Source organism: Aquarana catesbeiana, linkage group LG01, assembly GCF_042186555.1.
Source record: "Aquarana catesbeiana isolate 2022-GZ linkage group LG01, ASM4218655v1, whole genome shotgun sequence".
In the NCBI taxonomy this organism is placed as follows: Eukaryota; Metazoa; Chordata; class Amphibia; order Anura; family Ranidae; genus Aquarana; species Aquarana catesbeiana.
The window spans coordinates 244,653,507-244,669,263 of NC_133324.1; the positions used below are offsets into that span (position 1 = coordinate 244,653,507).

Sequence of the window (15,757 nt, forward strand, 5' to 3'; positions counted from 1 at the left end):
CATCATACATAATGAAAGGAGAGGTGAGAATTATGGTAGAAATAATTTCTCACCAGGCACTATGTTCACTATGACAGGTACCCACCCACATCTGCTTTCTGTGCTGAGGTGGTCTGTGATGATGTCACAGCTATTTTATCAGGGCGACATCTTTTTAAAAAAAAAAGGACAATGGTAGCTTGGTAATTACATTTATAGCCTTTGGTACAAATGAGGAATACACCTAAATGAAAATAATTTTGCTAATAGTTCAGCTTGTCCTCACTTCACTGGTAACTATCAACATGACTTCTTCCTGTGCCGCAATCCCAGGTCAGTCCCTTTTTGCCTCTCACGGTACAGTTCACAGAAACACACTAAGCATGATTTTTACGTTCAGGTGGTATATGGCAAATCATACAGACAGTTTAGCTATATATGCTAGTTGCACAGAAAAATTAATGGCTATTCTAAAAATGCATAAAGCAGCTGATTGGATGCTTCTTTGCATTTGCATGTACAGTAATTCAAAGCACTGTATGCTATGTTTTCACAATTTTTCCTAATAGCTATATTGAAACGTTCTTTGAAAAAGCATGCATATGTTTGTACACATTTTCTTGAATAAATAAAGTAAAAAAAAAAGAAAAAGCATCCATTTTTTCCCCCCAGATATTAACTTTGGATCCAACCCTACACAAAAAGCACCTTCATGGTGTTAATCTGTGTAATGATGGCTACACAGCTCCTTTAACACCAGACTCTATTTTGGAAAGTGCTCCATACAAGCAATATGATGAAGAATCGTTGTCTGCTGCCTCATCACTGTTGGATTCACCAAACAGATCTCCTCACAGCCCAGTGGCAGATGCTGAACAGTGGAAATCTCGTAGATATCGAACAAGTAGAAATATAAATTACAAGCCATGTCAAGTAGATGCCAGTGTTGATGAAAGGATGAACTGTACTGAGGATGATGCCAATAGCTTGACTCCTTCCTCCATACCTCAGTCACCATTGCCTGTTGCAGAAGAGAATTTATCCCATCCTTCTGGTGTCCTCTCTGTGGATCACCCTGTGATGCTTTCCAAGTACGTGCTTGTTTAAAGTTCATTACTGTGTATTGCTAAATTAAATTTATGTCTGTGGTGTCTTGCATCTAAAGATGGCCAAATCTGTGGTTAGATTACGATATCGTATTAAACCTTGTTTAACCATGCAAACATTTATGTGGAGATCTATATGGAAGGAAAAAAGATCTTATTGAATGTCCTCCAAGTTCCAAAGAACAATTAGTTTGGAAAATATTATCTAATTCACTATCCTTATCTGAAAAAAGCTGGTCCTGTGCATTGTAAGCTGTGGTAACTTTGCCTGACATGTACTAAACTGTGGATGTGCGTGGTATATAAATCAAAAATATGTGGTTCTGATGTTTATAAAGAAATAATAAGCCATTGAGGTTGCTTTACTAAAGGCAAATATACTGTGCACTGCAAATGCAGTTGTCGTAGATGTGAGGGGAAGCTCTGCTGATTTCTACCATCCAATCATGTGCAAGCAAAAATTTAGTTTATTTCCTTGCATGTGATTGAGAATTCTTTGCAAAGTGAAGCTTTACCTAATTTACTGAGCTCTGGAGCAAGTGCACTCACTTGCAGTGCACTGTATATTTGCCTTTTAGTGATTTTTTTTTTTTTAACGTATAGCTATTGCACACAAGCCCATCATGTTTCTTTCAAATTTTCTGTTTGGAATTCTTTTTTGCTCTTCTATGTTTTTTTAAGGTCCTGTAATTGTCTATTGCCATTTCTAGCTACTAAAACTTTGATTACATATTTCTTCTTTTAAGTATCAGACAGAGTTTAAGAGAAAAACATGCTCGCCACTTGGCTGACCTGCGGGACTACTATGAGTCAGAGATCAGTAATCTGAAGCAGCAGCTTGTAGCCAATAACAAAACTACTACTACCTCGGAGGATCTGATGAAGATGAACAGCTTGAATGAGCAGTAATATACTCAACTTTGTTCATATTTATTTTCTTTTAGGAATGAGCATATGTATTTACCAACCTTTCAGCTTCAAAAGGCATATGGGTTCTCATCAGTTGTGTTTCTTTTAGTACTTGTTCTATCATCAGTTTTTTGATGGTATTGTAATACCTTACTTGACCAAAATTCAAAGTTGTCTTAGACAGGCATTTCATATTCCTTTTTGTAAGTACATGTGGCAGACCCATGGCAAAGTAGGAGTACACAATAGGAGAAGAAAGCCGACTGATCCAGCCATTTTTGTGCTGCGAGTTGCTATTTGCGATTACTGGGAAAGTCATTAATTAGGAATTTTAGAAAACTCTCCCTTAAAGAGCATGTAAACCCACTCTCATCCTTTCTAAACTACTGCCATAGTGGTTATCTATAAGGATATACATGCCTCCTACATGCATCCTTACCTGTCAAATGTCTCCCCTCTGTCTGTTATGAGACCCGAAAAACTGCAGATTCTGTGGGTGGGTCTGTTGTCTGGAGCTCGGTGGGTGGAGTCGTGATGTCAGTAGACTCCCCACCCACCTCTACACTCCCCTCGTCAACATGCATTTTTTTCCTGTGTGTTTCTTACACTGAACTTCTGCTATGATCACTAACATCAAGTCAAATTCCAGAAAAGTCACCACATGACTTCAGCGTGCCCAATCATGCTGAGGTGTGGAGCAGCCAATCCTGGGAGAGCTGGAAAAGAAAGGAGGAGGGGATCTGAAGTACACAGAATGTCTCTCTCAGGCTTGTGCATGAGATATGTAAATCACCTGTCACTCACAGCAAGGGGGAGAAAACTCCTATTTCTCTGTCCATTTTTATATCACTGAAAAAAGATAAGAGGACTGCTCAGAGCTGGATTAACTCTTCGTGGCAAGACTGGGCACAATTGACATGAAATCCTATACTGTGCAAGGTGCAAGCCTTAATTACATTTTTTTTGGGGGGGGGGTTACATCCACTTTAACACTTTTTTTCTAGACTAAAAAGCCATGACAATTTCCCCATCCTTGCTCTGTTCTGTTGCGGATACTTTTTATACTCCTCTAAACTATGCTTACAAGTTTAAAGCATGCTCCATTTGATTGCTTTCAGGGTGGTTAGGTTGTACATGCATCTTTGACCATCCTCTAATGTGGTGAGCCTTAAAGTCAATACAGTGTTTAATGTCTGTGTCTGACTCTTAATACATGCACAAAATACTGCATGGAAATGAATTTGATTTCTTTTCAGCTGTACCTTTTTTTTTTTTGGTAAACCACTAAATCAAATGTTTGTGATTTATGTTAAAGGGTTCTAGAAACCCATCATATGATTTGAACTGGTAATTGTTCTTATTTATCTTAATATAGGACTGATTTCATGAAAATGATAGAAGTGGGAAATCAGGACTGTTTATCCATGTTGGCTTTCATTCTCCAGTTTGTGCTAGGAAAATGTAATTTGTATCTGGTCACTATGGGCAAGAGCAGCTTTATTATGATTTTTCCAGTTTTTACTGTAATACTAAAATTCGTAAGATTTTCAACTAGTGCTACTTATAGACAAAAAATTCTTACATTTGTTTTCTTTAGGTGTGATAATATGGAAGAAGCTTTGGCAGAAGCCAGCAAACGAATCCGCATGCTTGAGAACCAAAATAATGAGTTAGAAAAACAAGTGGTAAGAATTTTATATACAATTATATACAGTATCTCATTTATACACTGCTGTTTTTCTGACATAATAACACATGGAGAAATTAACAATTTTGCTTCACAGGGCGTGGAACATTCTAAAGTATTAAATAAGTTAGTTTAATTTACTACCCAGTCTCCTTCCATAGTACCATTTTCCTTGTACCCAGACTGTTTTTATGCAAACAGATAGAAAAATCAGCACACTTGGGCTAACAATGGCAGATTCAACCACAAGGGGCTTGTCAGTGCAGTATAAACATTGTCAAAAATGCCAGTACACTGTTCCAATCCACAGAAGCCATGTCTTAGTTACCTAACAGAATAAAACAACTCCACGCTTATGTGTTTTGAGCAGGCCTTAATCATGCTGAATAAAGGTAAAAAACACACTAAAAACCTCTGTGGCCTACCTGCCATCATGCCAGCACTAAAAAGTGATTCTCGCCATCAAACCTAAATGCAATAATTGAAATAAGTGTAGCACTTAAATCTAAATCGAAAAATAAATCAATGCAGTAGTAATAAAAACTGCTACCTTGTTCTGCTCCGTGCTAAACCAGTCAGTGCTCACATCAAAATATAGGCATATAAATAAAAACCGTGTCAATGAAAATGATTACTCCATGTATATTTCAAAAAAAGTTATTAATGCTGAATCGCGCACCACACGGCCCCCCTACCGTTGCTGCAAACTTTTCAAGTCTTGAGGAAGCAAAGCAGCCCCAAATTATAATGCTCCCTCCACCAAGCTTCACGATCAAGATGGTGATTTTGTTACGTTTGTTGATGCCAACTTCTAGGAAAAATGAGAAACCAAGGTTGATTTACTAAAGGCTAATAGACTGTTTTACTTTACATGAAGATTTTCTTTTAGAAAAATCTGCTGACTCATAATTGTTATGTACAAGAGATAGAGATGTAGATTTTCTATCTATCTATCTATCTATCTATCTATCTATCTATCTATCATCTCTATTACACACACTAGGGATCGACCGATATAATTTTTTTTCAGGGCCTATACCGATTTTTCTGCTGCCTTTCAGGCCGATAGCCGATATCAGGTGCTGATATTCTGTAGATTTAACATTTTTTTTTATTTTTACACTGTCCTTTTTTTTGAAAAAAAATATTTTTTTTTATTGCTGTCACAAAGAATGTAAACATCCCTTGTGACAGTAATAGGCAGTGACAAGTACACTTAATGGAGGGATCGGGGGTCTATAAGACACCGAGCCCCTCTCTGCACTTGAAAGTATTCAAAACGTCAAGATCAGCATTTTTGAATACTTTCTATTTTTTAAAACTGGCACCTTTTAAGATGCCAGTAATCAGGAAGTGATGTCATGACATTGCTTTAGGTTACTAGATCAGAGACCAGAACAATGCTTTGTTTGGGTCTTCGGCCAGCTGTGGACATGCTGGCTGGTGGCTCGGGTCTCCTGGTGGGATAGGAGAGCCTGGGCGAGCGGCGCCCCCCCCACCCCCCGCGTGTAATAACAGCCAAGCGGCTGCTGAACCGCATTGGTTGTTATTACAAGAAAGCTGACCGTGCACTCCAAATACGACCCCTTGAAGCCATATTGGTAAGTTTTGTGACCAATACTGATGCTTCAAAAAAAGTGAATATCGGCCGCACCGATAATCGGTCGACCCCTAATATATACACATACAATGGATATAAGAAGTCTACACAACCCTGTTACCACTTAACCATTTGCCGACAGGCTCACGCCAATATAAGTTGGCAGAAGGGCACATACAGGCAGATTAACATACTTGTAAGTTGCGGTTTGCGGGCATGCGCGCCCATCGCGACCTCTGTGAGTGTGATCACGGGTCCTGCGGACTCGTCCACGGGGATACCCGCGATCGTCTCACGGAGAGGAAGAACGGGGAAATGCTGATGTAAACAAGCATTTCCCCGTTCTACCTAGTGACACTGACACTGATCACAGCTCCCTGTAATCGGGAGCGGTGATCAGTGTTGTGTCACACATAGCCCCACACAGTTAGAATAACGCCCTAGGACACACTTAACCCCTACAGCGCCACCTAGTAGTTAACCCCTTCACTGCCAGTCACATTTACACAGTAATCAATGCATTTTTAATTGAACTGATCGTTGTATAATTGTTGATGGTCCCAAAATTGTGCCAAAAGTATCCGATCTGTCCGCCATAATGTTGCAGTCACGATAAAAATCGCTGATCGCCACCATTACTAGTAAAAAAAAAAAATTATTAATAAAAATGCCATAAAACTATCCCCTATTTTGTAGACGCTATAACTTTTGTGCACACCAGTCACTAAACGCTTATTACAATATTTTTTTTTTAATTTTTTTTTTCCAAAAATATGTAGAAGAATACGTATCGGCCTAAACTGAGGGAAAAAAAATGTTTTTTATATATATTTTTTGGGGATATTTATTATAGCAAAAAGTAAAAAATAATGCATTTTTTTCAAAATTGTTACTTTTTTTTTGTTTATATCGCAAAAAATAAAGACCGCAGAAGTGATCAAATACCACCAAAAGAAAGCTCTATTTGTGGGGGGAAAAAAAGGGTGTCAATCTTGTTTGGGAGTCACGTCGCACGACCGCGCAATTGTCAGTTAAATCGACGCTGTGCCGAATCGCAAAAAGTGCTCTGGTCTTTGGGCAGGGGCTTAAGTGGTTAAGAACCGAGCCTGTTTTTCAGACTCGGTGTTTACAAGTTAAAAACAAGTTTTTTTTGCTAGAAAATTACTTAGAACTCCCAAACATTATACATTTTTTTTCTAACACCCTAGAGAATAAAATGGCGGTCATTGCAATACTTTTTGTCACACCGTATTTGCGCAGCTGTCTTAGAATTGCACTTTTTTTGGAAAAAATTCACTTTTTTGAATTAAAAAATAAGACAACAGTAAAGTTAGCCCAATTTTTTTATATTGTGAAAGATAATGTTACTCCAAGTAAATTGATACCCAACATGTCACGCTTCAAAATTGCACCCGCTCGTGGAATGGCGTCAAACTTTTACCCTTAAAAATCCCCATAGGCGATGTTCTACAGGTTGCATGTTTTGAGATACAGAGGAGGTCTAGGGCTAGAATTCTTGCTCTGACTCTTAACGATTGCGGCGATACATCACTTGTGTGGTTTATTTTCATATGCTGGCGCTGCTCAAGTATGCGTTCGCTTCTGCGCGTGAGCTCGTCGGGATGGGGCACTTTAACCACTTCAGCCCCGGAAGGATTTACCCCCTTCCTGACCAGAGCACTTTTTACAATTTGGCACTGCGTCGCTTTAACTGCTAATTGCGCGGTCATGCAATGCTGTACCCAAAGGAAATTTGCGTCCTTTTCTTCCCACAAATAGAGCTTTCTTTTGATGGTATTTGATCACCTCTGCGGTTTTTATTTTTTGCGCTATAAACGGAAAAAGACCAGAAATTTTGAAAAAAAAAAAAGATATTTTCTACTTTTTGTTTTAAAAAAAAATCCAATAAACTCAATTTTAGTCATACATTTAGGCCAAAATGTATTCGGCCACATGTCTTTGGTAAAAAAAAAGTCAATAAACGTATATTTATTGGTTTGCGCAAAAGTTATAGCGTCTACAAACTAGGGTACATTTTCTGGAATTTACACAGCTTTTAGTTTATGACTGCCTATCTCATTTCTTGAGGTGCTAAAATGGCAGGGCAGTACAACCCCCCCCCCCCCCCCCCCTCAAATGACCCCATTTTGGAAAGTAGACACCCCAAAGAAATTGCTGAGAGGCATGTTGAGCCCATTGAATATTTTATTTTTTGACACAAAATGCGGGAAAGTGACAAATATTTTTTTTTTTTTGCACAAAGTTGTCACTAAATGATATATTGCTCAAACATGCCATGGGCATATGTGGATTTACACCCCAAAATACATTCTGCTGCTTCTCCTGAGTACGGGGATACCACATGTGTGGGACTTTATGGGAGCCTAGCTGCATACGGGCCCCGAAAACCAATCACCACCTTCAGGATTTCTAAGGACGTAAATTTTTGATTCACTCCTCACTACCCATCACAGTTTCGAAGGCCATAAAATGCCAAGATAGCACCCCCCCCCCCCCAAATGACCCCATTTTGGAAAGTAGACACCCCAAGCTATTTGCTGAGAGGCATGGTGAGTATTTTGCAGCTCTCATTTGTTTTTGAAAATGAAGAAAGACAAGAAAAAAAAAATTTTTTTTTCTTTTTTTTAATTTTGAAAACTTTGTGACAAAAAGTGAGGTCTGCAAAATACTCACTATACCTCTCAGCAAATAGGTTGGGGTGTCTACTTTCCAAAATAGGGTCATTTGGGGGGGGTTTGTGCCACCTGGGCATTCCATGGCCTCCGAAACTGTGATAGGCAGTGAGGAGTGAAATCATAAATTTATGCCCTTAGAAAGCCTGAAGGCGGTGCTTGGTTTTCAGGGTCCCGTACGCGGCTAGGCTCCCAAAAAGTCTCACACGTGGTACCCCCGTACTCAGGAGAAGCAACAGAATGTATTTCGGGGTGTAATTTCACATATTCCCATGGCATGTTTGAGCAATATATCATTTAGTGACAACTTTGTGCAAAAAAAATAAAATAAAATTTTGTCTCTTTCCCGCAACTTGTGTCACAATATCAAATATTTCATGAACTCGCCATGCCTCTCAGCAAATAGCTTGGGGTGTCTACTTTACCAAAATTGGGTCATTTGGGGAGGGGGGGGTTGAACTGCCCTGGCATTTTATCATTATATATTTTTTTAAAGCAAATGCCCTACAGATTAAAATGGTGGGTGTTTCTTTTTTTTTCCACACAGTATTTGCGCAGCGATTTTTCAAACGCATTTTTTTGGGGAAAAACACACTTTTTTAAAATTTTAATGCACTAAAAAACACTATATTGCCCAAATGTTTGATGAAATAAAAAAGATGATCTTAGGCCGAGTACATGGATACCAAACATGACATGCTTTAAAATTGCGCACAAACGTGCAGTGGCGACAAATACATTTTTAAAAGCCTTTACAGGTTACCACTTTAGATTTACAGAGGAGGTCTACTGCTAAAATTACTGCCCTCGATCTGACCTTCGCGGTGATGCCTCATATGCATGGTGCAATTGCTGTTTACATTTGACGCCAGACCGACGCTTGCGTTCGCCTTTGCGCGAGAGCAGGGGGGGGGCAGGGGTGCCTTTTTATTTTTTTTATTTTTTCCTTTTTTTTTTTTTCTTTATTATTTTTTTGTTTTTTATCTTATTTTTAAACTGTTCCTTTCATTTTTTTATTTTTTTTAATCATTTTTATTGTTATCTCAGGGAATGTAAATATCCCCTATGATAGCAATAGGTAGTGACAGGTACTCTTTTTTTGAAAAAATTGGCGTCTATTAGACCCTAGATCTCTCCTCTGCCCTCAAAGCATCTGACCACACCAAGATCGGTGTGATAAAATGATTTCCCAATGGCGCTGTTTACATCCAGCGAAATCTAAGTCATGAAATGCTCGTGGCTTCCGGTTTCTTAGGCCATAGAGATGTTTGGAGCCATTCTGGTCTCTAATCAGCTCTATGGTCAGCTGGCTGAATCACCGGCTGCATTCTCAGGTTCCCTGTTGGGACAGGAGAGCCAGAGAAAAACATGGAAGACGGTGGGGGGGGGCGCATTCCCTCCCACTGCTTGTAAAAGCAGTCTAGAGACTAATTAGCCACTAGGATTGCTTTTACATGAAAGCCGACCGCTGGCTGAAAAGAATGATACCAAGATGATACCTAAACCTGCAGGCATCATTCTGGTATAACCACTCAAAGTCCAGCAACATACCAGTACGTTGCTGGTCTTGTTGGGCATATATTGTAAACTTTTTTTTTCAAAAAAGTGATTGATCGGTGGGTACGGCCACCATTAGAATACCTCCCTTCATCCACCCACTTCTAATGATGGGCATACATGCACCGTTTATATATGCCGAAGCAAGGGGGCATCCTCCTGCAAAAGGTAGCAGCAAATCACTCCTCCGCCCACTGCTGCCCCCACGCTTCGGCATATATGCTGAAGTATGTAACTGTGGTGGTGAAATCACCTCCGACAGCGCTGGAGTCACGGCTTTATGTATCGTGGGAGCAAACGCTGTTGCTGTCAAGATAAATAAATCCGCGCTGCAACTGAATGGCATACCTGCTAAGCAAATGATGGTTAACAATAAAACAAAGTAACATTACAGTATAACAGTAAGACTTACCATACCTGCAGAGCAAATAATAATAAAAAAACATAGTAAAAAATAAAACGTTTAACGCAACCTGTGCCTAAAATATATATATATATGCCGAAGCATGGGGGCATCCTCCCGCAAAAGGTAAGAGCAAATCGCTCCTCCACCCACTGCTGCCTCCACGCTTCGGCATATATGCTGAAGTATGTAACTGTGGTGGTGAAATCACCTCCGACAGCGCTGGAGTCATGGCTTTATGTATTGTGGGAGCAAACGCTGTTGCTGTCAAGATAAATAAATCCGCTCCGCAGCTGAATGACGTACCTGAAAACAAAAACATGGTTAACAATAAAACACCGTAAACCGTAAAGTATAAAAAAATTGCATACCTAAAAAAGCAAACATGATAAAAACATAATAACAATAACACATTTCAAAATAGAATACAGTAAAAAAGAGCAGAACAATAGAGAGAGAACAATAAAACAACAACTATTTTTGTTTTTTTTATTTTATATTTTTTTTGTGTTTTTTTTACTTTTTTGTTTTGTTTTTTTTTTTTTTTTTTTTGTAACTTTTATAACTGTAACCGTTTTCCAGGTTCGGGTCTCTCAAAATGTGATGGCATCTTGGGAGACCCTGTGAAAGTGTGTCCTAGTCTGTGCAGTGCTGTACCCTACGCTAAAACTCAACTAGTTTATGGTAGAGTTCAAAACATTCATCAATGCAAAGACCAGGATTGTCAGGACAGGAGGGACAATAATACCGGGTGTCACGCCTATATCCGCGCTTTCTGCAGACATGACATTTTCTTTGGGGGGCTCGTTGGGTAGGGGTACACGAGAGAACATAAGGAAAATGCCTCTCATGCAGCCGGTTTACTGCATTTGGTTGGGGAAGGTGAGGTGGAGCACCGTCTGGAAACAGAAGGGCTCTGACGATCTCTTCCTGGAATTTAAGGAAGGATCCAGTCCGTTCTGAAGCTCTGTATAGCACATGAGCGTTCAGCAAAGCCAATTGAAATAAGTATACAGACACTTTCTTTCTCGAACATCATGGGACACAGAGCCTCAGTAATAACTGATGGGATTATAGGTATCACTAGGTGATTGGACACTGGCACACCCTAACCAGGAAGTTCAACCCCTATATAATCCCTCCCCTCACAGGGATACCTCAGTTTTTACGCCAGTGTCTTAGGTGATGGACGTGTAAAGATGTCCTGTGCTGAGCTCCAAAGGGAATATCCTATATCCTATACTGGGGCAAGCCAGGCGAACCGGATCCATTTCAAAGTGTCTTTTCTAGGCCGAATTGGATGGTACCCGGGCCTCGTGTCCGAAGAAACAAGGTTTTACCTGTAACGCTTCCTCTTTTTAGAGAGCTGGACCCCGCATATCAGAAAATGGTTTTCTATCCTTATTCCTGGCCGGGTGCTTTACAGGCCCAGAACTGTGGATCCCCCTATTCATAGGGGGCCCCAGTCCTCTGAAGGTTTTTTCAAACTGAGCCCACCGTGAGAGGTGAAGATTGGGTCTGTATATCCGAACCCTGCGGCTGGATAAGGTAAGGGAGATTCCACAGAATTTTTTAATTCTAGTAGGTTTTCTCCTTTAAGGTAAATGCATGCTATGCCTATTGTCACCACCGGGGGCTGCCAAGAGCATGTACCTTCTCATGCTGATGTCTGTCTCAGTGTTCGCACGCTGCACAAGCTCCTCCAGCCGGCTCCAGGTAGGATAGGATGGGGGGCTCTCCTCAGGGATATCTCCCCCCAGACTAGGGGGAGGCCGCAGGTGGGCTGTGAGGCGGTTATACACCGCACTATCACCGCTGCCGCCATGCCACGTGCAGGCCCCATCACTACCGGCCTCTCTCCTTTCTTCTCCTCCCCCAGCCTTCCTCCATGCTGTTTACAGGAGGGTCGGGAAGCAGGGCGTCAGCACAGCGTCCAGCGTGCTCAGACGCCTACATGGGCCGGCTGCAGGCTATTAAAGGCACACTTTACAGGTGCACTAAGCTTTTGGAGGGACACAGAGCTGACGGTCGCATGTAAGGTGGGACAAAGGCATTCTCCTAGGCAGCATTTACTAAGGTAACACCAGACTGGTCATTTGGTAGCAAGGCTTTTGCCAGGCTTTTACATCGCTCAGCAGTCAGCAGTTCATTTTGTGATACCTCCACCTTGTTGCTTTGCACTATGGGTAGAAGAGGTTCAAATGCCCCAAGAACCAGAGGCTCTAGGGGATCTCGTTCAGGTTCTGAGGACCCCCTGTCTGCAGCATCCTCCCCCTCTGAGGGGCCAGGGACGGCTAGTCAGGGAGAGCCTTTGGGGTCAGGGGCTACACCTGCTTCTGGCACTTCAGCCCCTGTATACATTACACAGGAGGATTTTTCCTCAGCCATTAATGGTTTAGAGGAAAGATTAATGGCCGTGATTACGTCTTCACTCAGTGGAAGAAAACGCACTAGGCCTTCCTCTGTTCCCCAAGACCCTCAGGCAGAGGAGCTCTGGGATAAAGGAGAAGAATCCCTTTCAGAGGACCAGGATGGGACGGATGATTCCTCTTCGGAGGAATCAGGTGGAGAGGGACCCTCTTCGGCTTCCCAAGAGGAGAAAGTCTTAGTACAGATCCTTAATGGATTGGTCCGCTCCACATTTAAGTTGCCCATATTTGAATCAGTTAAAGAACCCTCTTCTTCTTTAGGGTCACTGAAACCTCCTCAAACAACACATGCTTTTCCTATTCATAATTTACTTGAAAAGCTCCTTTATTCTGAGTGGGATCACCCAAACGTTTTTTTCCGCCGAAAAAGTTTTCAACACTTTATCCTATGGAAGAAAAGTTTAGTAAAATGTGGGGAATACCGGCCATTGATGCGGCAATTTCCTCCGTAAATAATAGTCTGACTTGTCCTGTAGACAATGCTCAGATGCTCAGGGATCCTGTGGATAAAAAGATGGAATCTGAATTGAAGGATGTTTTCTCCTTAGCAGGTTCAGTGTTTCAACCTGCAGTAGCAGCGATTGGAGTCTGTCAATACTTAAGAGACCATGTTAAGCAGGTCATCAAAGTTTTACCTGAACAGGCCCAGGGGTTGGCTAACCTTCCAGCGGCCTTATGTTATGTTGTTGACACCATCAGAGATTCTATCATGCAAACCTCTCGTCTTTCATTGGGGTTGGTGCATATATGTAGAATCCTATGGTTGGAAAAATTGGTCAGCTGAAGCACCATGTAAGAAGCTGCTGGCTGGGTTTCCATTTCGTGGTGCAAGGTTGTTTGGAGAGGACTTGGATAACTATATCAAGAGAATCTCTTGTGGGGAAAGCACTCTCTTACCTGTTAAGAAGAGTAAGCGTCCCTCTTTCAGACGGACTCTTTCCCCAGCGCCAGGGGCTTCAGCCTCCAGGTGGTCTCGACGGCCTCCCCCGTCTGAGTCAAGAAACAAGAGTCAACCCCAGGGACAAAAGAAGTCCTGGGGGAAGAAGCCTACTAGGCAAGACACTAAGACCTCTTTAAGAAGGGGCGCCCCCGCTACAGTTCTCAAGGCTCTGGCAGGAGGACTTCCAGGACAGATGGGTAATCTCCACGGTAACCTTAGGGTACAAGCTGGAGTTTCAAGAATTCCCCCCTCCTCGTTTCCTCAGATCAGGTGTCCCCAGAGATCCAGAGAAAAAGCAGTCGCTTCTTCTAGCGTTAGAGCGAATTTTGTCGCAGGAGGTCATTATGGTGGTTCCCGCGAAGGATCAAGGATTGGGCTTCTATTCCAACCTTTTTACAGTCCAAAAACCAAATGGGGATATCAGACCCATTCTGGATTTAAGGGATCTGAACCGATTCCTAAGGATTCAGTCCTTCCGCATGGAATCAATTCAGAGAGTAGTCTCCATCCTGCAGGGAGGAGAATTTCTGGCATCGATAGACATCAGAGATGCATATCTGCATGTGCCCATTTTTCCTACTCATCAGAAGTTTCTGCGCTTCAAGATAGGAGGGCGCCATTTCCAGTTTGTGGCGCCCCGGAACACTGCACCCCGAGTGTTCACAAAGATCTTGGCTCTTCCTCTGGCCAGATTAAGGGCTCAGGGTATAGCTGTAATAGCATACCTAGACGACCTGCTCTTGATAGACCGGTCGGTAGCCTCCTTGAACGGGAACTTGAGGACCACAGTCAAGTATCTGGAACACCACCTAGGTTGGATCCTCAACCTAGAAAAATCGTTCCTAAAACCAGTAAGAAGACTGGAGTATTTGGGTCTGATCATAGATACAAGCCAGGAGAAGATATTTCTACCTCAGGCAAAGATCACTGCTTCAAGGGAGCTGATTCTGGCATTCAGGACCAAAAAGGGTCCTTCTGTCCGCCTTTGTATGAGGCTGCTAGGAAAGATTGTGTCTTCGTTCTAAGCAGTCCCCTATGCTCAGTTTCATTCAAGGCTGCTACAACACAGTATTCTGTCAGCCTGGAACAGGAAGGTTCAGGCATTAGACTTTCCGATGCACCTGTCTTATACGATGCATCAGAGCCTCAATTGGTGGCTAATACCCGAAAACCTGCAGAAGGGGAAATCCTTTCTACCGGTTACCTGGATGGTGGTAACAACAGATGCCAGTCTGTCGGGTTGGGGAACAGTCTGCGGTCCAGGGGGTATAGTCCAGAACCGAGAGGACCTTACCCATCAACATTCTGGAAATCCGTGTGGTATGGCTAGCCCTAAAGGCCTGAACTATCAGGCTACAGGGTTGCCCGGTCAGGATCCAGTCCGACAATGCCACAGCAGTGGCTTATGCCAATCATCAGGGAGGCACCAGGAGCCGAGCTTCTCAAAAGGAGGTGAACCAGATCTTAATCTGGGCAGAGAAGCATGTGCCATGCATATCGGCAGTCTTCATTCCAGGGATAGAGAACTGGCAGGCGGACTATTTAAGTCGCCAGCAGTTACTTCCAGGGGAATGGTCTCTGCATCCCGACGTCTTTTGGGCCATATGCCAAAGATGGGGGGTTCCAGATGTAGATCCCTTTTCATCCCGATTCAACAAAAAGATAGACAGATTTGTGGCAAGGACAAGGGATCCTCTTGCATGTGGGACGGACGCGTTGGTGATTCCGTGGCATCCGTTCTCACTGATTTATGCATTCACGCCTATTCTGCTACTGCCACGACTCCTTCGCAGGAACAGGCCGGAAAGGAAGTCAGTACTTCTGGTGGCCCCTGCTTAGCCCAGAAGGACTTGGCATGCAGAAATAGTGAGGATGACGGTGGGTTCCCCGTGGACCCTACCGGTACGCACAGACCTGTTATAACAAGGTCCAGTGTTCCATCCTGCCTCACAAACGCTAAATTTGACAGTTTGGCTATTGAAACCCACGTTCTGAAAAGTCGTGGGCTTTCAGGTCCTGTGATATCTACCTTGATCAATGCAAGGAAACCAGCTTCCAGAAGGATTTATCATAGAGTCTGGAAAGCTTATGTATCCTGGTGTGAATCCAGGGGTTGGCATCCCAGAAAATATGATAGGTAGAATTCTTGATTTTCTACAATTAGGATTAGAGATGAAGCTGGCCTTGAGTACCATCAAGGGCCAGGTCTCGGCCTTATTGGTATTATTTCAACGGCCACTTGCTTCGCATTCTTTGGTCCGAAACTTTATGCAGGGGGTGACGCGTCTTAATCCTCTGGTTAGGGCGCCCCTAAACCCCTGGGACTTGAACTTGGTTCTGTCTGTGTTACAGAAACAGCCTTTTGAACCAATACGTCAGATTCCTTTGGTCTTGTTGAAAAGGAAGTTAATTTTTCTGGTAGCCATTTGTTCTGCTAGAAGAGTATCAGAATTA

The 15,757-nt window shown here is 42.4% G+C and overlaps 1 protein-coding gene across 5 annotated transcripts in view; it reads left to right on the forward strand.

The window, feature by feature from the left end:
- Window positions 1-15,757, forward strand: part of MPHOSPH9 (M-phase phosphoprotein 9) — a 154,207-nt gene that overhangs the window by 73,605 nt on the left and 64,845 nt on the right. For all 5 annotated transcript variants that reach the window (XR_012243919.1, XM_073627300.1, XM_073627269.1 and 2 more), the window contains 3 exons: window positions 652-1,070; window positions 1,832-1,990; window positions 3,592-3,679. Coding sequence is in view for 4 of the 5 variants with exons in the window: in XM_073627300.1 (XP_073483401.1) it covers window positions 652-1,070; window positions 1,832-1,990; window positions 3,592-3,679 (666 nt within the window). In the remaining variant the exon portion in view is untranslated. The remainder of the gene's footprint in view (window positions 1-651; window positions 1,071-1,831; window positions 1,991-3,591; window positions 3,680-15,757) is intronic.